General features: G+C 38.6%; 1 protein-coding gene across 1 annotated transcript in view; it reads left to right on the top strand.

Moving 5' to 3' along the window:
- Positions 1–27,318, top strand: part of LOC121367729 (LIM/homeobox protein Lhx1-like) — a 70,520-nt gene that overhangs the window by 33,904 nt on the left and 9,298 nt on the right. Inside the window, exon 4 of the mRNA XM_041492069.1 lies at positions 18,825–18,993. Coding sequence (XP_041348003.1) covers positions 18,825–18,993 — 169 coding nt within the window. The remainder of the gene's footprint in view (positions 1–18,824; positions 18,994–27,318) is intronic.

Below are 27,318 nucleotides of genomic sequence, written 5' to 3'. Positions count from 1 at the left end.
TCATTACCTTTACGTCGGCAATTTAACTGGGGCGGTAGGAGAGGGAGTTAGAGTGTAAAATCGATCCATCATAGTAGTAGACACGTTGATGAATGTTTTCTAGTTCCAACATTTAGTGTATTAAAAGCTGTGGTATATGCTATGTTGTTTGTGATCACGTTTTTAAATTCGACTACTTGTTTCTAATGAAAATAAAATGGTGGCAACATTTGCTTTTTTCTTGCACTCTTTAAATATAGCTATTTCTAATAGTAGTTAAATACGGTTTTGTTTAACGACACCAATAAATCACATTGATTTAATAATCATCGGCTATTCGATGTCAAACGTTTGACAATTCGGACATATAGTCATGGAAACCCGCTGCATTGTTCCACTGGCAACAAGGGCTCTTTTATATACACTTTCCCACGTACAGGATAGCACATACCACGGTCTTTGATAAACCAGTCGTACTTGTTTGTACTGGAAAATATCTTAATAGTTGCTGCAAATTACGTAATATACATGTGTTCGGTTCCGTTACACGAGTTTTCTCTTCTGCCCAGAACACCCTGCTCTCTTACCTTACAGTTGTTACTGACATTAGTAACGATGCTCGTTTTGTTTGCTTGTTTTAGGGTTTTGTTTGTTTGGAAGGGTTTTTGTTTGTTTATTTTGTTTGTGTGTCTGTGTGTGTGTGTGTGGGGGGGGGGGGGTTCGGGACGGGGGTGTTTGTTTGATGTAGTTTTATTTTTAAATCCCATAACATTCATTCCCTTATTTTATTTCATTTATATTTTCATTACGAATAACCAAGATACGAAATCTCTAGATATACACCGTAGAAGAACCTCTTCAGGAAAAACATTATATTTTAAGATTTGAAATTGAATTTAGATCACCGACGCAGAGCCCTTAAGTGCCCATTAAATTCGCTTATCAGCTTTACGAAACAACGTATCTTTTGTCTTTACAGCATGCATTAACCGTAGGCCATACATCAGTTCTTACAAATACGCGTTAGCTTGATAGTTGCGTCGCACCTAGATGTATCAACATCTACTGTGCAACATTTCAAGACAGACCTCGAGTGGAAGATGTCAAGATATACGTTATTTACACAAGCAGCAAAAACATTTATTCGCGACTCTTTGGGGTAAGCGTCGCCACACACAAGCGGCTAGACCGGGAAAGAGGGGGTAAAAAACAGCGACGACTTTCCTCGCCGTTATCGCTCGATTTTGAGTAGACGTCATTTGTATGGATGTCAACCCATGAATGGACAAGCCTAACCGGAGTCGCGTTGTTTATGTTTTAATTGGTAGACATGTTATAAATACCACCTCGGAGTTTAATTTGGGAAGATGTGGCGATTGTGTATCATGATACATGTGTCTATCTTCGCGCCTGGACTGCTTTATCGGCGGCCCACGGACGTTCTGTAGGAGGTATTCCACTCTAGTCTTTCAACCATCAGAGTTCTACATATCTCATAGGGTCACGGGAGTAAGCACGCATACGTTTCACAATCTTGGCATGTTATATTATTGGAGTGTTTTTCTCATGGAGTTTCTGGCCGTATGCACCGCGGTTGTGGACAGTGGGTGCTGTTTTCCCATGGTTTATAGCGCAGCGCAAGCGCCTTTTCTTTTCCATGCAACATGAAAATTTTGGTTTTCCTTGCATATATTTCCTCCTCACCGGTGTTAAATAGACCGATCATTTTCAATTTAAAGTTACCCAAGCGGATGTAGATTCCATTTTAGAGAATACTAATATGACGTGATCCATCATCGAACGACTTTCGGTGCTGCGCGATATTGAAGTGTATCTGTAGTAAATTGAAAATGTTAAAGTCAAAGGAGATGAATTACAAGTCAAACGAGAATGTTATTCATTATGAAAAGAACACTATAGCAGAGCCACCTCCCGACACCGTTTCAGTCATTGCCCCTACAATTAGTATATCCACGGCAGTAGCAAATATGTTGGGTCTATGGCAACGTCCGTTTAAAAAACCAGTCTACTGCAAAGCAAAAACAGGAAGAACAGTAATCTTGTCCTCGCGTGGCTCTTGCAAGTGTTGTTTGGCGTAACCCATTTTTCATTCGTGCGTTAAATTTAGCACATAATTTACATGTCATGACGATTTACACAAAAAGGTTACCTGATTTTTTTTTTAGATTTTTTTTTTTAACCATAAATGGTTTACGCCAATTTTAAAATCTCAGAGGTCTGTTCTGTCCAATGTCTGTTTTGAAATAACCTTATTTATTTACGCAATTCAAAATGTTCGGGTGTCGTCAAAACAAATATTTTGTTTTCTCCACCATTCTTTTATTACCAAATATCAAGCGATTACACTGCCACGTGGCTATAAACCACGAAGAGACACTGGACGGGCAAGGCGTGTTGTCACCTTTCGGTTGCCGAGGGTCGCACGGACTTGGGTTTTCGGCGACAATCGACGTTTGTTCTCGCGCGAACGCTGACATTTGTTGTAGAATTTATTCGGCACTAGTGGCGAGTAGTGTTTCAGCCTTAACGGCCGCTGTTTGATCTATGCTCGGCACACATCATTCACACAATGGGTCCGCATTTCCATTTCCTTTCTGTGCCCGGGTCCGTTTCCTTGTTTTATGTCAGTTTCGTGTTCTGTTGCCACTCGCGCCACCTGTTATCTCACCTGTGGAAAGCTCCTGCTCTGGTTTAATTTCTAAAAGGAAATGCATGTTTTAAAAATACCTTAATTCTAACATTCTGTCATCAGAGAAGCGGTAGCAGGAAGACCTATTATCATAGCAAAGTAACGACATATTTGTTTTGTTTAGCCACAAAGCATCATGTCAATGCTAGTATACTGAGAGAGAAGAGAAATAAAGAAACACTTGGTATTGTGGACCCAATTTGATTCACTATTAGCGTCGTAATGTTTGTATGGAATACAGGGATGTAATGTCAGACAGAATGTCAGTAGTTTGGGATTGAAAAGTAAAGTTTGTTTTATTTAACGACGCCACTAGAGCACATTGGGTTTTTTTTTTTTATCTTATCATCGGCTATTGGACGTCAAACATATGGTCATTCTGACACTGTTCTTTAGAGGAAACCCGCTGTCGCCACATAGGCTACTCTTTTTACAGCAGGCAGCAAGGGATCTTTTATTTGCGCCTCCCACAGGCAAGGTAGCACAAACCATGGCCTTTGTTGAACCAGTTATGGATCACTGGTCGATGCAAGTGGTTTTACACCTACCCATTGAGCCTTGCGGAGCACTCACTCAGGGTTTGGAGTCGGTATCTGGATTAAAAATCCCATGCCTCGACTGGGATCCGAACCCAGTACCTACCAGCCTGTAGACCGATGGCCTAACCACGACACCACCGAGGCCGGTCTAGTTTGGGATTGAATGCCAGAAACACGGTCAACTTCCTGACTGGAGCAATGAATGATGGTTTGGTTGCAATCATTCTTTGTTTATGTTGGTGTGACCCCTCATATATTTCTATCAGTTAAAGTATTAGGTTTCAAACATGCAAATTGTTACACCTGGGCTAATTCATAAGAGAAGAAACTCGCTGCTGTTACAGAAGTGTCTCCTTTTCTACATGGTGTGGGATGTAGCCCAATGGTAAAGTGCTCGTGTTTTAAACAAAAACAACTGAAAAACAACCACTATAAAAGAAAGTTTAACACGTTTAACAACATCACTAGAACACATTGATTTATTAATTATAATTATCGGCTATTTGGTAATTCTAACACATAGTATTAGAGAGGAAACCTGCTACATGTTCCTATTAGTGGACAGGAATATGTTATATGCACCATTCCACAGATAGGATAGCACAGCCTTTGTTATACCAGCTGTGGTGCACTGGCTAGGACAAGACATAGTCCAGTGGGCCCACAGATGGGGCTCGATCTCAGACCCATCGCGCATCAGGCGAGCGCTTTATTTCATTATGGCTCCTTAATGTTGAAATTGTTTGTTTGTGGGGTTTTCGGGCCCGGTTGAGGGGTTAATAAATATTTTATACGAATGGCACTGATGTACAGCTAGACACATGTTTTACTCTCGGAATAATTTTAGATAAACTATACAAAACTAAATAAATAATCGTATTTCTTTTATTGGTCAGTATACATCAAACAGCTTGTATATAGGTCAAACAAAAATGCTGCCTTTTGTTTTCAAAATACATACTGTTTTTTTCTCACATAAGCTGTTAAATCCATGAACATTTTTCGATTGATTTTTCGAACAAAACTATTTGTCATCCTCGACCCCAAATGCATGCAACAGATTTCATTCCATCTCGGTAGAGCGAGACAATTGTGACACCTGTGATTTTTATCATAGTTTAATTAACATATTATCTACAGTTCGCCATGTTATCGTGTTTGGTTCTTGTTGTACTTTTATTGCAAAATGACTGGCCGGCTTATTTTCAAACAAAATCTCTCTCTCGTCTGGGAAATATTACTTTGTATTGAATATAGACGGTGTTACTCTAACACTAATTAATGGTGTTACAATATGATATTTGACGATTGTAGAAAACAGATGGAATATACAATCAATGTTGGATGTCATTATTAAATTTACAGTGGCAATCACTGGTACGTAATTATTGTTGTTATCTTTTTCCATCATGCAGGTGAATGTACTAACAATACCAGTGAATGTATTAACAATACCAATAATTGACCACTTATGTTTCATTTTCTTTAGTCTCCCGTGGTTTAGCGTGTTATTAATAACCAAGTTTACAAACTATAATGTTTACTGGTATTTCATTAAGAAATATTTACCAGAATATTGGCTTTAAAGTGGATGAAACTCGAGGTCCGTACCATTTCTACTTTGAATAAAGTGTACTTTGGGCTGTTGGAAACAGGACAACCAGGAACATTAAATTTTCCAAAATTGTTAATTAAGCAAGATGTTGTAATATCCGAATTATTATACATTGCCTGATGGCCATGGAGAGTGCCTTGAAAATATGTAAATGATAGAATTATTACAATTATTTTCACCAGTGCTCCAAGACTAATATTCCAAAAGTAGTGGTATGTGCTATCCTGTCTGTGCTTATGGTGCTTATTAAAGATCCCTTGCTAATAATGAAAACATATAGCCGGTTTAATAAATCAATATGTTAAAGTGGTGTTGTTAAACAAGACAAACTAACTTTAACCAGCTATACAAAACGGCTCCTGTGTTTGTAATACAGAGATTGTATAAACAGTTACACCCGGAATGTATCAAATTGAAAATGTATCAGTTTATAACTGTATTTCGATTGAATTTTATTTCACACACAGTCGTGACTCTTGATAAAGGCTCACGTTTTGTTACAAAAGTTACAGATATACACACACACCTAATAAACTCGGGCCACCTGTAACTTGTGTATTTTATATTTTCTTTAGTACACGATTGACCCCCTGGTAGACAGTTAACAAACCTCCATGCTTTTGACGTCGAACAAAAGCAAGCAGTTGAATTAGTTCGGTGTTGTTCTTGTGTTTCTTTGAAGCTGGTTCGGTATATCGTTTGTTATTATACTAAGAAAAACGATAGGGCTAAATAAGTTCTGGGATTTTTTTTCCACACGTCTGCGCAAGTTGTAGCACAGACTCGCAGACGTGTAACCAGTGCTGCACGTGCGCCGCTAGAGGGCGAGAGTGGACTTAGGCCGTGCCATACTGGAATGGGCGCCACACGTGTGAAATAGCGCCGTTGAACAAGACGTACGTAACGTATTGTTCTCGTCTAAATCTCCAACCTACGAGGTTCCCCCGTTCAAAGAATTCGTCCAAACAACAGCCACCAGCGTGGCACTAAACAGACGTGGGGTCTTGTAAACGTTCTTTCCTTTGCTGCAGGAAGAATCTGTAATCCCCGGGCCGCTCGGGGCTTGCAGCTGTGTTGAGATTCGACGGGTGAACGTGGCAGTGGATCATGACTGCATGAAAAGAACCGAATGTCCAAACTTCTCTTCGCCTCGTTCCACTTTCTGCCTGCCTTTGAACGCCTCATACAATGTTACAGAGTCTCCCATCATCGTGGCATCTGCCAATAGCAAGACAAACACCGATCTAAGAGGGTCTTTTTACACCTTTCAGAGCATTAAAATTCCGCCGTGAAAAGCTATGTCAATGGAAAAGCGAGGCGGATGGTGCGTAATTCGTCCCAGTGGTAGCGGTTACTTAAGTCTCCACCCATCTACCCGCGCACCCACACGCGTAGGCCTGACTATCGATAACAGTCCTGGGATTTTAGAATGCTTGAGTCTGTGTGTTTAATTACTTAATGGCGGGAAGACTGCCCACAGTGGATGTTTATAGTCTAAAATTATAGTGTAATTCAGTTCATTCAAAGAACGTTTTAGCACACGTTTTGTGCTTAAACACACTGCCTCCCCCCCCCCCCCCCCCCTCTCTCTCTCTATTATACTTTTATATATTTTAAAATTTAACTGTTGGATTTGAATACGGATGTTGATCATCATTTCATTCATATATTTGACATATACCTTTGACACCCGATAGCGATGTATTTATTTGTGCTGAGGTGTGGTTAAACCATCATTCATTCATTCTCGTTCTCTCGGGGGTTTTGGGGATTGTTTTTACACCTTTCTGTATTATTCTAGTTGTTTGTTTTTCTGTGTCGGTCTCTCTCTTTCTCTTCCTCTGTTTTTGTCGGTCGGTCGGTCTCTCTGTCTGTCTGTCTCCCAAGTCGCCACTGCACCTGCCTGTGTGTTTTAGCATGTATAATTGTCATGCATGAGCCCTACATGTTTTCCTATTCGTGTTTACGCTGGGACGTGTCTGCAGATGTTGAGATCTGCATATCGGTGGAGAGCGCCGGGTGTGAGGAAGTCAGTCCGATGTCGTCGAGTTCATCACGGGATTGTTCGTCCACGCCAGCAGTCAGCAGGGAGCTTGTTCTCGTAAATCGAATGACAATGACGCTCCCCGGCTTGTTGGGGATTTGCACCCAGACCATTGTGAAGAGCAGCAAAGCGAAAAATCGAATTAACCACAACGAGACCATAACTATAACGAGTTTCTATGGTAACATGAATGAAATTATGCCATTTGACTGGACATTTAGTTTATGAAAATCGCGAGTTTTTGTGTAAATCTGCGGAATGTATTTGATTTGGTTTGGAGCTTTGATGGTTAAGAAAAAGAGCCATTCTGGGGTTTTTGTATGACTCTCTTATAGATGAAGTCCATCGTTTAGGAGACGCACGCACATGGCGCTAACTCGTCCCATGTTTACCCTCCATCTCATTCAGCTGTCTGGCTGTGTCTGTCCAACTGTCTGTCTCTGTCTGCCTCTCTGTTTCTGTCACGCTGTCCATTCACCTGTCTCTAGGCCTGATCGCCTGCTTCTCCAATTCTCTCCCAATCTCTTATTATCCCTCTTTCCCCTACCCCCCCCCCCCCTCTCTCTCTCTCTCTCTCTCTCTCTCTCTCTCTCTCTCTCTCTCTCTCTCACACACACACACACACACACACATGTATGCAGGTCGGACGGACACGAAGACAAAGATAAATTTTGTTTAATGCTGTTTAATTCCTATTGGTACTTCATTACACTGTTGAACTAAGGTTAAAACAATTGAAAACCCCCACCCCAAGAACATTATATTACATTTTATAAAAACAGCGCAAAATGTGTTGAATATGTCTACTGACTGATCCACACACAACGCAAGCTATTCCTGATGCCCAACGGGAACACCAGAGAGGAAGTTAGCACCACGGTGGGAGATTCGGATGCACAGGCTCTATGTAAAATAAACACCAATCTAAGGAATAAACTCAACTTACGTAGCCAAAGGGGATCCTCATTCCAGTCGAATGTGCTTTCTCGTGTTGTAAAACGCGCCGAATTGCTACACTATTTATTGTGTTTTATTGATTACAAAAACAACCTTGCAGGGTTTCTAACACCAGCTGAAGATGCTTTACAAGAAATGCAATGTTTACGATTCTTTATTTATTTATTTATTTATTTATTTATTCATTTATTTATTCAAGAAATTAATGGTTAATAAACCTATTGACCAAAGCAATAATTGGCCGACTTGTTAAGACGCTGGACAGTGCAGAAGGTTCGAAACCTGCCAAATGACACTTTGCGTTTTTAATAATTAGTGATTTTACTTTGACTTGGATAAAGACATATACTATATTGTTGTCGGGTGTTTCGTTGGTTACTGTCGTGTCTGTGCTGCTGGAATGGCTCTGTGGGTTTCACAGTCTTGCTTACTCCAGATATTCTCATAAGGATCTTATGGTTAGAAGAGCACGTATGTAGTGCCCACGGAAAGTTATTGAATAAAGTTAAATGCTTGATATCTATCATTTGTAAAACGTTTCTACAGAAACTCCGAGATCCTACTAAATCTGTTTTCTGTTAGTATCTTGCACTATTTGCCTAAATACAAGGTACTACTGCTGCTGTTACTACTACTATTACTATTACTACTACTACTACTACTGTTGCTACTATTGCTACTACTACTACTATTTCTGTTACAACTACTACTATTACTGCTACTACTACTACTACTACTACTACTATTACTGCTGCTACTACTACTACTACTCATACTCCTACACACACACACACACACACACACACACACACACACACACCACACCACACCACACCACACCACTCATAAGCGCATGCGGATTGGATAAAAACAAATGTTTGGGAGATGTGTACCAACTTAGTGACGTGACTAACTACTCTGACCCCAGTGCTTGTCGTCCAACAACTTATCGAGACCAACTCGCGTGCGATCTTACAGACGTCCTCGCCTATGTCCCTCTGGAATAGCTTCCTCATTTCAGTAGCCACTCGAGCATTTACAACACTTAATTCCAACCATCTGAGCGTCCTAACCCCTCCTATCGATCCTTTGTGAATCGCATATTAATGTTTCACCGAGGATACCATCGTCGGGCTTGGCTAATCCTCGGGTTTAACGTGGTCTGAAAATTTTCAAAGGAAACGGCTTGCAGAATTGGTAATCAGAATCTCGTTATCCGCGATTCCAAACACGAAGGCGAGCGGTGTATAAATTATCATACAGCGCGTGGCCGTTTGTCGTGGTGCGCCTGTTTTCGTGACAAAACGGACAGAATAATGTTGTGTTCGTTGGTACTGCTCAGATACAGATACATAATATACGTAGTTTTATTTAATATACTGAAGAACAAAAGAAACGCGAATATTTTAATATTATTTTTTCATTATAGAATTCATTCCTTAAGTAGACTGTCAAAATGAGAATAAAATGGGTAAAATAACCGACCGTAACACACCACCCCCCCCCCCGCCCGCCCCATTGTTAGGGTTAGAGTTAGTTTTGGGGTTAGGGTGAGGTTCCCTCTTTATACATGTATAAATATAATGAGGGGAGGATAACAGGCGAAAATATTTCCCTAAAATGTTCACAATGCACTAATAATTTTGATATACACAAACATTAATGCGATTCAAACCAAATAATTTAAAATAAAATAAAGAATACTAAATTAATATTCGTGTTTCTTTTGAAGTCTAGTATATTTTGTAACAGTAAAAAACTGAATGGACGAGGAAGCAAGGCTATCGATGGATTTGGTTTCAAAGCAGTAGCATTTAAACGTTTTAGAACTAATAATTAGAACTAGCTGAAGTTTGTTTTGTTTAACGACACTACTGGAGCACATTGGATGTCAAACATTTAACAATGCAAAACAAAATGTGATAATATTTATAATCCAAAAACTGTTAGCCAGGCCCCAATGTTTTTAATCAGTTTGTTTAGAAATTAGTAAATGAACCCAGGCGAATGAATGAATGAATGAATGAATGAATGAATGAATGAATGGATGGATGGATGGATGAGTGAATGGATGGATGAATGAATGAATGAATGAATGAATGAATGAATGAATGAATGAATGAATTTTAGCAAAGAAATACCCCCAAAATACTGGTGTCACAGTGTCATGAAATGAATGGTAGTAAAATCGTTGCACAAAACAACAAAATAGAAGTAATGAATTAATGCACTGGGCTATGTCAGTTAGAGCTTCTCTTTTTCTGCTTCTGCCGTTTTCTTGAAAAATGTGTTTGTTTATTGAGAACTTGCAAGGAACAACCAATCGATCAAGACCGGTATAATTTTTCTTAACGAGATGGCTCTATGGCACCAAACCCATGAGCTGTTTCGGGCATCTGCTATTAGCAAAAAAAGAGAAGAATATATGCATGAATTGTGCTGAGATGGTGTATGTTGTCACAACTAGTTTAGTTGTGTGGCATAGTCATTTAACTTCAGTACCAAAAGAACGATAACTTGGGTCCTTTATGACATTATTAACGGGTTCACCGACTTTAACACTTTATGTTATTCTTTATTTGTAAAAATTAAAGTTTGTTTGATTTAACGACACCACTAGAGCATATTGATTATTAATCATCGGCTATTGGATATCAAACATTTGGTTATTCTGACATATAGTCTGAGAGAGGAAACACGCTACATTTTTCCATTATGCCAAGGGATCTTTTATATGCATCATCCCACAGACAGGATAGCATATACCACAGCCTTTGATATACCAGTTGTAGTGCACTGACTGGAAGGAGAATTAGCCCAATGGGCCCACCGACGGGGATCGATCGCAAACCGACCGCGCATCAAGCGAGCGCTTTACCACTGGACTACGTCTCGCCCTCTCTATTTGTAGAACACACACATATATACAAATTACCATATTGATCAATACCATATAAATTCACATGCTAACGAGAGCTAATTTTGCTCTCCTTGAACGAGTCTCAGGGGAGTGATGGGGAGCGGAAGTGATAGCTCCCCTTAAGGTCTGACTTTCCAAACTGTTACAGTTTATCTTTGTTTACTTTTTCTTTTGAACATATTGTTTCCTGTTCCCCTCTCCACTGAATCATTTTGTCGACGGTCTCAGGGTCGTGACGTAGTCCAGTAGTAAAGCGCTTGCCTGATGCGCAGTCGATCTAGGATCGAACCCCGTCGGTGGACCCATTGGGCTATTTCTCGTTCCAACCATTGCACCACGACTGGTATATCAAAGGCCGTGGTATGTGCTATTCTGTCTGTGACATGGTGCATATAAAATATCCCTTGCTACTAATGGAACAATGTAGCAGGTTTCTTATCTAAAAGACTATATGCCAAAATTACCATGTTTGATATCCAATGGCCAATGATTAATAAATCAACGTGCTCCAGTGGTGTCGTTAAACAAAACAAAGTTTAACTTTTTGTTGACAGTCTCGATAATCCTAATCACTTTTTTTTTTTACCATTCCCGACTGTCGCCGGTCTCCCTGGGCCGCGTTCGGGCGCGCTGTTTCAGCAAGTTTCCCAAGGTGTCATTGATAGGGGCAATACTATCTGGCAAGTTTCGGAGCGTACTTTGATCTCCATGCTCTTCAAAGCCCCGGCGTGTCGATCATCGTAAGCGCCACTTGGTTTTGTTTTGTAATGCTACTCGCCGGCTTCTAGTGCAGGGATACAAGCACTTGAGCGCCCAATGCCAAAAGAAACGTTTGTCTGTTTTGAGAATTGTTTGTGGTAATCTATAACAGCAATACATTTTTTAAAACTTTTTTCTTTCTTTCTTTCTTTATTTTTCTTTCTTTCTTTCTCACTTACTTAACAAACTTTGTTCATAAGTAAAGGGTATGTCCATAGTTGTTATAGATTAGCTGTTGGTGAAAATGTATGCGTACAACTGCATTATCTATTAAATTTTGACTAGTGCAGAAATACGATTTTGATTATGGTAACTATTTAGTCTTGAGGGAGGAAAATTGATCCTAGGTAAGGGTTAACCAATAATTGCGATAAATAGCTATTTAAGAAACAATAAGAAAAGAAGAAAAAACCGTTGCAAATGTGTATGCTTCTTGGAACCATGGCGGTCATTTCACTAGATCCGCACACACGCACGCGCGCGCGCGTTTTACGAAAGCCAAATAGATCAATGCATTTGGTATGTAGGTATGTCAGTATGTTGTCACGTGTTCTAATTTTGTACGTCTTGTGTGGATGCGGTTTTATATACGTTTTCAAAAAGAAAAATGACGAAAGCTATTTTTAATTAATAATTATCATATTTTACTATCTCGGGGGAAAAGTACTGTCTGGAAAAAAATACAATTTAAAAATTACGAACATAACTTAATTTTTATAAAAAAAAAAATGTAAAATCATATTCTTCTGTTTTTTATTCTTCTTGTTGAACGCTTACAAAGACGGCGAAATAATTTCTTCGGCAGCTGGACAGAAAACGATTCTACCTTGTTACTGAAATTGCCCTTTGACATGTAAGCAGCTTGAAAATGTAATACTGTTTCAAAACGGATAACTAAATTGTTGTCTATCCATAGAAGTAAAAACCTTTAACATTGTTGAACTATTTACTAAGAATCTTAGGCCTAATTATAAATTCCAACAATTAAAACGCCATCTAAAGCATATATAACTTTTTTCTTTTTAAATTTATTATTTTCTTATCTTTTCTTTTCTTTCTTTTTCTTTCTTTCCTTTACTTTCTTTCACGTATTTTTTTCTTCTTCTCTTTTAATATTTGTCTTTGTCCTTATAGCGATATAAAATAACTTAATAAAATGACAAAATATATATTAAAGGTACGTGTATTAAATTTATAAAATGTCGGGTAGGTCTTAAAGAGTTGTTCTTTCCGAGTATCACCACCACTGTTGGAAATCCCAGATAATCTGTCTCGGCTTCTTTTCTTTAAATATTTCCTACCTGAATGTCATACGCGAGATCTGATGTTAAACCCACCCAAACTTCCATTCTCCCCTCGCAGCGGGCAGTCATAACAGTGTTTCCCTCCGTGGTGTTTCTCTCACTGAAAAATGATCCACTTTACCACACACATGCACCTAAAACATCATGTGTCGGAGAAGAAAGACAATTTTTCTCTTTTATCGGGTTGCTTATTTGAAGGTAAAAAAAGGGGTCTCCCGCTCCTGTTGTCGACTGTCAGCTTCAATTTGAATCGTCCAGGGTTAACGTTGTCGGCAGAGAAAGAGCTATTTTTGTTAGTCTACGTCCTCTCGGCACAAGCCTAGAATTAGAGGCATTAAACAGCAGAGAAACATATTTGTATTTTTATTGACTGGAAAGTTATCCTAATATTTAAATATTAACTGCATATGATGATGGGGCTTTCATTTCTCTTTTCTTTTCTTCTTCTTCTTCTTTTTTCTTTTCTTTTTTCTTCTTTCTTTTTTTTTTTTTTTTTTTTAGTTTACTAATATTACTTTTTACTAGTGGTAGATTTTTGTATTAGTTTGTAAAATAAATTGCGTAAGGTTTGTTATTTTACGAATAGTAATTTGTCAGTAAGTTTTAACTGTTAGTTATGTTTGAAATATTATGGATATATTTAAAGATTTAAAAATAAATAACACCTGTCTCGCATTTATGAACTGCTTTCTCTTTTTCTCTTATTTTCTACTCTTATTTATTCTTGTCTCGTTATTCTTTCATGATCTTTCTATTTTTATTTTCGACATGTATGAATTCTTCTACATTCCACATAAAACAATAAAATAGCATTACACATAGAAACAGTATAAGTATTTTGAAATATTGGTACTCTGGACATAACGTACACACTCGACACTGTATAAAGCCCTCTCCACAACTATGGAAATTAATAATGTCTACAACAAGGACTGCATTTTTAGGACAATGGGATGGTGTATATAAAAGATCCCTTGCTGCTAATCCAAAAAGAGTAGCCCATGAAGTGGCGACAGCGGGTTTCCTCTCTCAGTATCCGTGTGGTTCTTACCCATATGTCTGACGCCATAAATACAATGTGCTGAGTGAATCGTTAAAAAAATGTCTTTTTTTCTTTTTAGGATAAAGATTGGATTTTACGTTTTAAAATATCTGGTCAAATAAAATTAATTCCGACTACTACCCCCCAACCCCCATCTCCAGTAAAGTATTATCCTATACATCTGTGTGTTTGAGTAGGCTCGACCATGAATAGTTCAGACAACTAGATGTTCAACAACCAACTGTTCGTAGTTCTTCAAAAAGCATGTGATGAATTGTGACTTTGCCGTTTTTTCCCTTTCGGGCACGAATCTCGAATATCTGCTTATCGTTTGTTACGACTGACAAAATTCAGTCTTCTCTTCTGCTTCACGTCATTCATTGGATCAACACCCCTGGAGGCAGATCCTACCCGACCCACAACATCTCACAGGAGACGTATTCAAAGACCCCATTCTTGCTGGAAATCCCAGTGTTTTTGTTTGGCGCCAATTGGCCGAAGGGAGAAAGAACTCTTGCGTTTGTCATTTCCCAGCTCCGGTTTTGCCTCTCTCTCTATCTCTGTTCGTCCTGCTCCGAGTTTTAGTGCACGACAATGAACGCAATACTAAGAACCCGTGAGTTTGAGAGAGTTTTAATCTAATTCAGCTGTTTTCCCTCTCGGAGGAGAGCTGTGTGAAATTCTATCTCTGTACATGTAACAATAGTTGAGTGGTAAAGTGACACTGTAAATATGTTATTCTTGGGTCCAGTCGCGGTGGCTTCATTTCACCGCGTGCTCTTGGAACAACCCAGTGAACGGGCAAATCGGAATTACGCACACATCACTTTGGTGGTTGGGAAGGTTTTACGGATCAGAGCCAGTGGCGGGTGCTGGGGTGGGTCGGTGGGTGGCAAGGTGGATTATGGAGTGTGCAGACAATGTTAGTCATGTTGTTTACATTGAATATTGTATGCGACCTTTTAAAAAGTTATTTCCCTCCCTAGAAAAATACTTCAGTCGCACTTACACTCTCGAACGCACACCCACATACGCGCACACACGTAACACGTGCACGCACGCACATACACGCACAGACGGATACACTAATGCACACACACCTTGTTCCTGGCGTCAACTTGAAAAAAAGATCATTCTTACAAGATAATAGTATACCTCTAGACGTATGATAAGATCACAAACAAACAAATAAAATAGGCGCACTGTGTTCAAGTTGCCTATTTCTAAGAGAAATGTACATAACGGAAATTTTCCAAATGTCTGAATTGTAGCAACCGCGTGTACATGTATGCAATTCTGTCAAAAACACTTAAACCTATTCAAACATTGCACGTACACACAATGATACACACGCGCAGGCACACGCACTCAAACAAACACATACATGTGCCGAAATCATAAATATATGTAATTTCCAACAATTAAATAAATGCATCTCATATCTAGATAACGTAAATCTAAAATTAATTAATAGCGTCAGTCAAACATTTTTTAAAGTATAATTAAGCAATGAAGTATTTTTACTTGACAAGGCAACAACATTGTGAAAGAATTAATATCCAACATATGAACCCGCGTTATGCACTCTGAATCGTTGTTATGTAATACAGCAACTCTACGTCATCTCTGACGTGCACTGTGTTCATTATTCCCCCTCTAGCGACATGGCATAACAGATGCAGATAATCACATTGTTTGGATCTCTCAAAAACATAATTATCGACGACAGAATCGTTTCACATTATTTAAAAAGAAACCAGTAATCAAATCAGCGTTTGTTCTGGGAAAACAGTATCACAAACAATGAATTATTTTTTAAAACGTCGATGATGGCGGTTTCGAAAATGATCACATGCTGGCACTGTGGGGGTGGGGGAGGGGTAGCGGCTGTGTCTTTTTTATGACAGCTGGTATATGTTATTTTTAACGATGCACAGCAACGTAAATAAAATGAAGTTTTATTTTATAAACTTGGTGATGAATATAGGGACAACATTGTACCGGTTCTTGTTAATACTGACATGAGACAACAATGGATTTGTTTTCTGCTTCGAAATTCAACTAGGGTGCGTGGACTCTCCCAAAAGAAAAAGGAAAGAAAGGGGGAAAAAACGAAAAAAATTACCTTTTTGTCTGGCTGAAGAAGATATTGGCGTCTGTCATGATTCTTTTTAGTACCCCTTGATATTTTGGTCTAAGCACGGCCCTGAACTTGCAATGAAACAGTACTTAGTAGATCTTCCATTTATTTAGAGGTATTCACATATATACTGAAATAATTTATAAATTAAAAAAACCCGCGAATATTTTAATATATGTATGTTTTTCATGATGCAATTTATTTGTTAATTAAACAATCAGTGTTTTAAATGTTCACAAGACATCAGTAATTTTAACAATAGACACAAAGACTAATTAAATTCAAACTGATTAATTTTAAATAAATTAAAGAAAACTAAATTAACATTTGCGTTTCTTTTGTTGTTTAGCATATGGGCTTTTTCTATGCTCATACATACATCAAAATACTTGTAATTCCACTTCGAATTTCTTTCGCTAATGGGTAGTGAAAAATGTCTTCCGTCCACATCTCCATCCTATTCTTCCCTCTCCCACCGCCATCACCCATCTACTATTTAAGACCCATCGCTAAATTGAAGATTTCCCAGCGTTTGTCTCATGAGACCATTTCTATGGGTGCCCGCCTGTGTTATGACGTGAGACGTGGACGTATCAGCCCCGCCGACTCGACGTCCCGTCACCTGCCTGGAAACCCCAGTATTTGCCTGTCTCCCCGTGTCCTGTGGGCAGAAACCAGACACCAAGGAAATTACCGTCTAATTCTCTTGTTGGTTTCAGCACGAAACTTGTAACATGCACCTTTGGCTACAGAGGATCTCAAACGGTTCCTCCTTGGTCTTCATTGAAATCAATACACTTCTCTGCTGATTGCAAGAGGTCAAGGAATCCTTTTTTCTACAAGACCGGGGTTAAGTGGCGAAAATTAGACTGTTCAGGTTTAACGACGGGTTATCAGACCTACATTTTGATGGATATTTGATTTCTTTAGTACGAATCACACAGGAAGTGGACAATTAAATAAATGTATAATTTAGTTAGAGGGTTCATTAAAACGAAGGATTGTTTCATTCGTTTTAGAAGTTTTATTAAAACACGGAATTGTTTAATTTATGTACAGGTTTCATTAAAAGACAGAAGTGTATAAATCATGTACAGGATTCGTTAAAACACACAACTCTGTAATTTATTTAGATGTTTCATTAAACACCCAATTATATAATTTATTTGGACGGTTTTATTGAAGCATAACGTTAATTTATTTATTAGGAACTTTCATTAAAACACATACATGTATAATGTACTTAGAGGTTATTTTAAAATTAAAATTCTATTATTAATTTAAAGGATTTACTAAAACTAAAACTAAATATTTTATTTAGTTAAATGATTAATCGTTAAAGCACAAAACTGTATTATTTATTGGGAGTTTTCAGAAAACACAAAATAGTAATTGTATATTTAGAGGTTTGTGTAAAAACACGGAAGTGTATTATTTATTTAGAGTTTCGACGAAACACGAACAAATGTATAAGACATCTATTAATGTTGCACCTACAGCTACTGTTATGAACTATTCTTGTTGATATTAAAGGTACCAAGTGTCCAGGAAATTTGCGTTAATAAATGCATCATGTTATAGTTAGAGCCATACCCTATGCGCCTTAGTACATGTATGTTATATACATGAATAATACTAACATGTAGAATGGTGAGGTTTTTGGGGGGTTGGATTTTTGTTTGTTTTTGTGGGGGGGGGGGTTGGGGTGGGGGGGGGGAGGGTTGTTTCTTGCGGGGATGAAGGGTGGGTTTCGTTTTGTTTACTGTTTTAGTTAATATTTGTGTGTGTGTCCTTGAGCATGCTGTAATGGCGACGTTAACCCGTTTTGATGTTAACCGATATCCACTGATAGTTTACACCATCTCGTCGGAGATAAATCGCGAACCAAGCTGTTACAGACAGCAACGTCATGGCGGCCGTGTTTATAACGGTAAACTGTGATACGATCGTATTAATCTGATGCACTATTATTTATGCGTTATAAGTTTTTATTTTGTATACCACAACTGTTTATCCGAAGCGCTATGTCTGCCAATAATTCTAGCCGTTTATGTGAATCATAATTTTCATATGACAATTGGTCCAAAGGGCAGGCATGGGGTGCTTATTTGAACCAGGTGCATCCCGGGCATTGAGTGTTAAAACGAAAACTATTTACAATAAGCAGGACGTTAAGTATTAACTGTACTGCGATCATAGTTTAATGGAAATTTTTATTTATTTGTTTATATGTTAACGATTCCAAACAGATATTGATAAAGAGTAATGGTTATAAAAATAATTGCAATTCTTTTGAAAATTACTTTTTAAATCATGTCTATTTGTGTGAAAGTCTCCAAACGTAATTTAGTCACTCAAATTTTAAATTGTTGATAGGAAGGCACGTTTAAAATCTCCCATTCTACTTCAGTGGGATTCCAGCACGTGCATATGGTTCTTTAAACAACATATTTTAATTGAACCTTTTACCAAGTAACTATTAAAGGTTCACACTCTTGTCGCATTGTACGGCAATTCTGGTTCAAACTTACAGTTTTGTGCTTACAATATTCATCTACTGTACATCTGCTATGTTCTTTGTTGTCGTCATAGAACCAAATTAAAAATACATGAATAATTGGTGGATATAGTTAAAAACTGAAATGTTCATAAAGCGTTAATTTAATTAACAGTCAAATGTATGGGGTATTTTTAATGGATTATTGTCCATTCTTATTCACAGATTAATTCAATAATTGTTTGACGTCTTGTAATTGTCTCCCATACTTCTGTCTCTTCGCAGTACTGTTTTAACATATCTTTATTTACTTTTTAGGTTTGGTTTCAAAACCGAAGATCAAAAGAAAGACGAATGAAGCAGCTTAGCGCTCTTGGAGCCAGACGCCATTTCTTCAGAAATCCTCGCCGCATGAGGGCGCTGAGACCGGGGGAGGATATGGCGGACAGTCCGGACATGATGGGGCCGGGCTTTGGCTACATCGGAGGTAAATATTTATAGATTTAGCTTACATGTAATTTCGTTTTTAACATGGCTTTGAAATGCTGTGTTGATACAAGCATGTAGGTCATCAGTTCTACATTTCTGCACTTGAAATGCAAATATAAATCATGTGCATAGAGATTGTGCACGAGTTCTGTTGACATTGTAGTTTGCGATTCACATGGGTTACGGCTACACCAGGTTGAAACACGGTTTTCCGTTGATAACAAAATTAAGTACCATCATTCCTTGAGCACAATTAGTATACGTACTTTGATAGCTGACCATGTGAGAAAAAATATTCTGCAGACATCGCCAGTGCTCAATTATGGGCAATCCAACGGTTGTGGTATGTGCTGTGCTGTGTTGTGCTGTCTGCACGAAAGTGTATACGAAAGAACCTTTCCATAGTGTCTTGTTTAGTTAGATTAAGAGGGAACTTTAAAACATTGAATTTTTTTTATGACAGTCGCTGCGACTACCTCCGCTCACCCCTAGATACGACCAAATTTCTCTATATATCGATTTATCCGCCAAATGCATAAATATTTGTGATGTATGTTTCACAGCGGTTAATGTTAATCAGAACTGCGCACTTGGTTATCTTAGCAACCTTTGATGAATATTGGATTTAATGCTTTAACTCGGTAACATGCAACAATCATGTCATTTGTAATAATTGAGCATTTGACGAAGGTGACGCTCGGGCATTCTCAACAGAATGTGTAATTAGTATCAAGTCTCCGGGAACTGACGAAATGCGCTTCATCGACAGAAAGGTTAGCCTGGAGAGAGTCCCTGTCACGCAAACGTCTTGATTCGCTTACATCAAGGACCGTTCCACACAAGATCACAGGTGGGGGGCTGGAGAGGATGGGGGTGGATCAATGTTGTTCAATACAGAGGACCCACATGAAATGAAGAATTTTGGATTGATTCTATTTTAAATTTGGTTAAACATGACAGTACGATTTGTTTCTATACATTGACAAATAACTGAACGATGAAAAAAAAAAAAAAGGTTTTCTCATGAGGTTTTTTTTTTTTAACTTTTATTCCTGGACAAAAGATTGTCAGACAGTATGCGTCATCTTTACAAATGATAAAATTGAGATTATCTATTGTCTCAAATTTTGATTAACCAACAATACCGAGATATGTGATGTGTATTTTTGTATTGAAAGAATTGTTATTGCACTTTGATTTTTGAAGGACTGTTATGGACAATTATTTCCGTTAGTTCTTATTAAAATAAAAACAAAACAGTTTTTATTTACAATGTCTGGTTAGTAATTAAAAACAATTAAAATTAACAACATAATACCTCAATCGTATTTTTAGTATATTGTCTCGTTCGTGTCGGTGAAAACAAAATAATGACTCATTTTAGGTTCCATATGTGTTACGGCACTACTATTGTACATTACAACACATTCATATATCAACAAATTATTTATATATTTGTTATATATTATGCGTGAAGAAAACTGTAAGGTGGTTTAATGTGAGATATCATTTATTTTTATGATATAATATTTACAAAATATTGTTTAAAAATAACTTTTAAAAATAAAACCACTCAGCTTTTCGCTTACATAATGCAGGCTTCTTATAAGCAAAACTGAATGAATTAATGATTGAATGAATGAATGAATGAATGAATGGATGGATGGATGGATGGATAGATGAATGAATGAATGAAATGAATTAATAAAATGAATGAATGTATGAATGAATGAATGAATGAATGTACGAACGAACGAACGAACGAACGAACGAATGAATGAATGAACGAATGAATGAATGAATGAATGTTTGCTTCCATGGACACGTCAACAACAATATTTATTGAATCTGATAATGAATCCTTTGATACGTGTATGAATTGTTCATTAAAACACCAGTTAATACATACGGTTAACAATAATTTGTATTTATATATTGCTATTTAATGTCAGATAATGTTTCTGATATTGACGAAAACACGCAGAAACATGTTGCATAGATACATAAAAATGTATTTATTAAATCTGACATTTTTTTTTAATTGAGTATTTTTTAAATTTTATTAGAACCCCAGGTATTCATTAATTGGGAAACAATTTTTATTTCATTGTTTATTGTGATTTAATATTAGATACTTTTCATAATGGAACAAAACAACAACAGCAGAAACATGTTGCACTGATACATCAATAATTTTATTTATTAAATTTGACTCTTTTTTTTCATGGAGTGTTTTATGACTTTGGTATTCATCAGTTGGAAAACAATTTGTATTTTATTGTTTATTTATTTAATATTAGATACTTTTCACAATGGAACAAAACAACAACATTACAAACATGTTGCATTGATACATCAAGAATTTTATTTATTAAATTTGACACTTTTTTAAATTGAGTATTTCATGATTTTGTTATCCCCAGGTATTCCTTAATTGGAGAACAATTTGTATTATATTGTTTAGTTATTTAATATTAGATACTTTTGACAATAAAATAAAAACCCAACCAGAAACATGTTGCATGGATACACGAACAATAATATTTATTGAATTTGACACTTTGAATTGTTGTGGGGACTTTGTGAACCTCTTCGTACGAACACGCCGGCTATTTATTAAATCGGGCTATAATTCTATGTTTATATTGTTTGGTGAATTAATGCGGTTCATCTTGCCATTACCGGAGAGTGTTTACTTAGCTCAACACAATTATATGTTTACATTGTGCGATGATTTAATGCTCGTCTTTGTAGCATTCTCAAGCGCTGTGAACGTTGATTTTATTTCCACACAATATTGGACGTGCCGGCCAAGCCCACGCAACAGGCCCTCTGTTGGACTCACAATAACACACCTCCGTGCAGTGGTACCTCGACGAGGATTCTATCCAGGGGCTTATTTTGTCAAAATGGGGATCCCGTGGGGTAGAGACAATACTGGGTGGCAGCTCCGCGTGCTGGCACAATACTGGCGGACACGGAGGGGGTCCGCCGCTCTCGACCCTGGGTTGCGAAGAAAGGCTGTTTTTGAAATCGTTGTTACGCACAGGTGTTCAAAAACGACCAGGTAAGCTAGCGTCCTTTTCTTGTCTTGCACCGGTAACCGGAGAAGGACCAGCATGCCGCTAAGGCGAGGCATAATGGCATCTAAAAGGCTTACTTTGGACCAGATTTTCGCCGTCTCAAGTGATCATGTGTTTCTGCTCGTTGGCGACCCTCTCCTATAGATAGCATAGGTTGTGAAGATCAGTCCGCGTTCAGTAGGAAAAAACACAGGTGCCAAAACCACACTAGGCGCTCTGTTAGCACTATTGTCACGATTGCAACTCCTTTTTTTTTTAAATTTTTTATTTAAGTATGATTTATGTTCTGCATTGCACGTACATTGCTACACATGTGTGGATAAAAAACCCACACACATTACAAACAGAGGCACGGGAGAGAGAGAGAGAGAGAGAGAGAGAGAGAGAGAGAGAGAGAGAGAGAGAGAGAGAGAGAAAGAGATATGAGTTTGAGATGGTCGTGTATGGATGGATGAAATGGGTGAAATGGGTGGAGGGATGGAGGGTTAGAGGGTGGGATGGGGGATGGATGAATCGATGGAGTATGACCAAACACTAAATGGATCAAAAGCACATAGCGTTAAAGTTATTATTTTCACCATAATTGACACAACACCCCACAGCTTATTGGGAAGAAACGTGCTACTATATCCCCAAAAGACTTCTTTATAACGACAATACGTTGCTACCGCAGGTTAATCAAGCCACTTATAAGTACATGTACTGTTAATTATCCAAAGTGACGGTCTGTTGCCTTTCGAGAGTATTATTCAGTAATTACTAAAACAAGTGCTACAAGGTAGACCCACACCTTCGCTTGTAGTGTGGGCTGAGGCTCAATGGTAGAGGGCTCACAAGAATTGCAGCAGGTCGGTGAATTGGTCGCCCGAGGTAGATTTATCGGGATTTCCCGTGTGACAACCAGTGTCTCGCGACTGATGTATCAAAAGACGTGTCATGTGCTGTCTTGTCAAGGGAAAAGTGGATATCAAATATACTTTGCTTCTATTCGGTCAGCGGCAGTGTGTTTTCTTTGTTTTCTGTTTGTTAATATTCTTCTGTTTTCATTTTGTATAGGACAAACAAGGTCTCTCTCTCTCTCTCTCTCTCTCTCTCTCTCTCTCTCTCTCTCTCTCTCTCTCTCTCTCTCTCTTGTCTCTCCCTGTCTCTGCTTTTGTCTGTATATGATTGTCTCTTTGTCTGTCTCTGTCTCTCCCACTATCTGTTTCTCTCTCTCTCTCTCTCTCTCTCTCTCTCTCTCTCTCTCTCTCTCTCTCTCTCTCTCTCTCTCTCTCTCTCTCTCTCTCTCTCTCTCTCTCTCTCTCTCTCTCTCTGTCTGTCCTCTTTTAATACACCTCACTGTATTAAAATTCCTATGAACCGGACTGCGTGCTTTGCTTCTAGTAATCGCTAATCTTGATATTGTCCCCTTGATAAGTATTCTTACCATCAACTACAACATTCGATGAGTACCTTGACAACTCGACTGTTTTGTTACCTGTATTTTTCCCATACACTGTTGCCTCGACATCAAAGGCTGAATCTGGAGTACAGGTATTTCGGCGGAGTAGCTACAAGCACCTGCATTTGTTTGTCTGCTCGCAAAGTCTTGTTGACAGTCGCAGTGTAAATAACATATAATGCCAGTATTCTAACAAAACACTGCGACACGATAACCCTCAGCGAGGTATAGGTTTTTCTTTTCCCGGAGCTTATGGCCTAAAGGGTGTTCTATCCCGGTCAAACATGTTACATTTGCCTGTTTGATCTGCGCTACCCAGGTAAAAACACTGGTGTATTCACATCATTTCTTACATATTTTTGAAGTGAGCTGTTGTTTTTCTTTACCTACCCGGCTGTACGTTCGTTATTTGATGTGATATGTTTGTCTATGCCGTAAGCGGCTGTTTTTATTGCCCGTGGCTGTTTTGGAACGCCGTGTCCATGAATAGGTAGGTATCGTTTTATAAACCTCCTGACATCCGTCGACCCTTTGAAGTTCCTGCCGTTTTCGTGACATAAACTTTCCAACAATTAAAAGTTCAGTAGTGACAGCCAAGGCGCCGCTTCGATGCCCGTGGTGTATATTTTTGTGTCCTACCTGCGATATAAATTTTCTAACAATTAAGTTCTTTAGTCGAGCAGAGGTGTCGGTTCACCTCTTGTGGTGTTTTTGTGAGGGGTTTTTTGGGGGGTTTTGGGGGTTTTTTTCTTTCTTTTGATGTTTATTTTTTGTTTTCTTTTTTTCTTTTTTTTTACCTTTATTTGTCTTCTTTTTTTTCTTTTTTGATGGGAGGGGCTTTGAAGTAGAAACAAAATGGCGTCCATCTTGCAGCGGAACGAATGACAAGTCCCCCTCTGTGCTGGACGCTCCACCGCTTCGCCCGATGGTCATAAAACTGCTAACTAACAGTTCCAGAACATTGCTTTCCAATTGCTGGCAGTTGTCACCTTGTAAAACCCTGTATCTCAGATTTGCTTGAACAATTAGCAGCCACCTGGCCCGCGGAGCTCTTCTACGTTGGAGACCGATTTTTTTCAACTCTTCAGCGACGGAGATGGATTTCTTACTGATATCTTCCGTCGTTTTAGTCAGGGAGAATAGAAATAAAATTCAAATAATTGGCTTAAAATTGTTGGTAAATCCATTAGATATTATTTATTGCCTCTTATCACCATATGCCCCTAACAGGATGACAGCTGATATTTTAAAGAAACTTGAACGAAACCAACATTCCCTTTTAGATTGAAAAGTTTACTTTTTGTCCGATACTACATTAATATTTGTCGTTTTTAACCGACTGGGCCATATATCTTCCGAGGGTTTTTTTCCTCTTTCTTGTCAAATTCCTTGAATGTAGTGCGCAGTAGTTTCTTTTTTCTGCAACTATACCGAGTATGAAGCACAGGTTAAACCCTGCGATAACCAACGATGTAAATATTAATCTCACATAGTCCGGTACAATCAATTGATGCTACCGCTACAACACAACAAATACTACTACTACTACTACAACTACTACTACTACTACTACTACTGCTGCTGCTGCTGCTGCTGCTGCTGCTGCTGCTGCTGCTGCTGCTACTACTGCTGTTGCTACTGCTGCTGCTGCTACTACTACGACTACATGTACTACTACTACTACTGCTGCTGCTACTACTACTACTATACTAGTACTACTACTACTACTACTACTGTGACAGGTGTTGTTATAACACGACTGATAGTAGAATAATAATAGCAATAATTGTAATCAATAATAAATATTTATTCGCAAAATCAGTAGCAACACAAAACAGCATCAATATCAACCACTTTCTAGCAAGTCAAGCTCTTTCTCTCATTCCCTCTCTCCCTACTTCCTTCTGTTCTTTCTGTATATGTCTTTGTCTTTGTCTCCATTCCTCTATTTTCGCCCTCTCTCTCTCTCTCTCTCTCTCTCTCTCTCTCTCTCTCTCTCTCTCTTCCCCATCTCTCTCCCCTTCTCTTCTCTCTCTGACCCTTCTCTCTCTCACACACACACACACACACACGCACGCATGCGCGCACACACACACAAACATACACACACACACACACACACACACACACACACACACACACACACATCAAACTACAAACCAAATCCAGCCGAATAGACCCGATTCTATATACCACAGATGATCAACTGAACGGCCACACGTCTGATCATGCGTGTACGACTTTCCGGCCAACTGGTTCCCATTTCGTCGTGGTTGGCGGGTGCTGCCGCTTGCAAGCCCCGACACGGCGGACACGGGTGGGGGCACGTGATTGATGTAGATAGAGACAATATCAAAGCATGCCAGTCAAGCTTGATAATATTTTATTTCCAGGAACCCCGCTGATAAAAAAAAAATCTCCTCTTGACTGTGCCTTGTGTTCCAGTTTATGTATTTTTGTGTAGCGTATCCTGAGGCTTCCAAGTAGTAAACACAAACAAATAAAAACTAACATTACAGGTGTGTGTGTGTGTGTGTGTGTGTGTGTGTGTGTGTGTGTGTGTGTGTGTGTGTGTGTGTGAGTATATATGTGTGTGTGTGTGTGTGTGTGTGTTAGTTTTTATTACTATTAAAATTATCAATGTCTTGTGAACAATTTAGACCTATTTTGACAGCCTACCGAATTAACTGAATCGTATATATACTAGTATTAAAATATTCGCGGTCCTTTTTATTTGTTATTCTGTATATAAACCAGAATATAAAACGGCTTTTGATGTGCCAGTCATGAGAACGGGGGGGGGGGGGGGGGGGGGGGGCAAGTCAACCAAAGGCGATCGATTCTTCAACCTTATTGCACCACTGATCTTCATTCCACCACCACTCCCACCACCACAACCCTACCCACCCATCCCCCAAGAAATATATAATTAAGACCAAGAGAAAAAAGTTTTTATGTGTGAAAAACATGCATGCCTGTTCTCATCAGTAACAGAAGTAAAAAGAAAATCTCCTCTAACATCCGTTTTCACTCTGGGCGCTAAACACGGTTGTCTTACTTTATTAAAATACTTGTACCCGACGCTCAGGCTTAGCGCTCACGTCTGTTGAGACATTTCTTTCGACGATAACATCGAAACTCAACTGGGAGGTTTCTGTTAGATACGTCTGTTTCTGGGGCACCCACCCACCGGTGGGGTAAGACTCGACGGTGGGCTTGCGAAAGACAAGCGAGGGTATTTGGCTTCAATTATCATATCCCTCGATCTGGAAAAGGCATTATGATAATAAAGACTATATTCAAACCAAATCACTCGACATCACTCAAGATCGGCCGATTGGGAAGTAGTCTCCCGTCTCAATCTGACATCCTGACCCCGGATGTTATCGCTTGTAGCGAAAATTGGTTGGTTGTCTCCTATGACTTTATACTATTTTCTAAAAAGGCATTTGATTTCTTACATCACCGTCAGATAGACTCGGAGTCGTCCGCTGTTTCATTGAATTGTGTGGCAACACGCTAGCAAACCAGACGTGTCCTTGCCGATTTTGCCCCAATTAGGGAGTTGATTAATGATAATGGGTCTGACGTAGAAATGAAGAAATTGGCCACTTTCACGATCATTGTAACACGCGAATTACGTACAATGTCATAAACATAGAAAGTTTAGAATTGTTTCGTTATTTTCAGTTATAATATAGCCAGTGTTCCGTGACTGGCATATCAAATATCGTGATGTCTCTCGAAAGCTGCATAAAATTCTGATAATTGGAAGCTGGGGTGTTTTCTTCTAATTTGT

Source organism: Gigantopelta aegis, chromosome 3 (assembly GCF_016097555.1).
Source record: "Gigantopelta aegis isolate Gae_Host chromosome 3, Gae_host_genome, whole genome shotgun sequence".
Lineage (NCBI taxonomy): Eukaryota > Metazoa > Mollusca > Gastropoda > Neomphalida > Peltospiridae > Gigantopelta > Gigantopelta aegis.
Note: the sequence above shows the minus strand (reverse complement) of the source record. Positions and strands in the feature narration are given on the sequence as shown.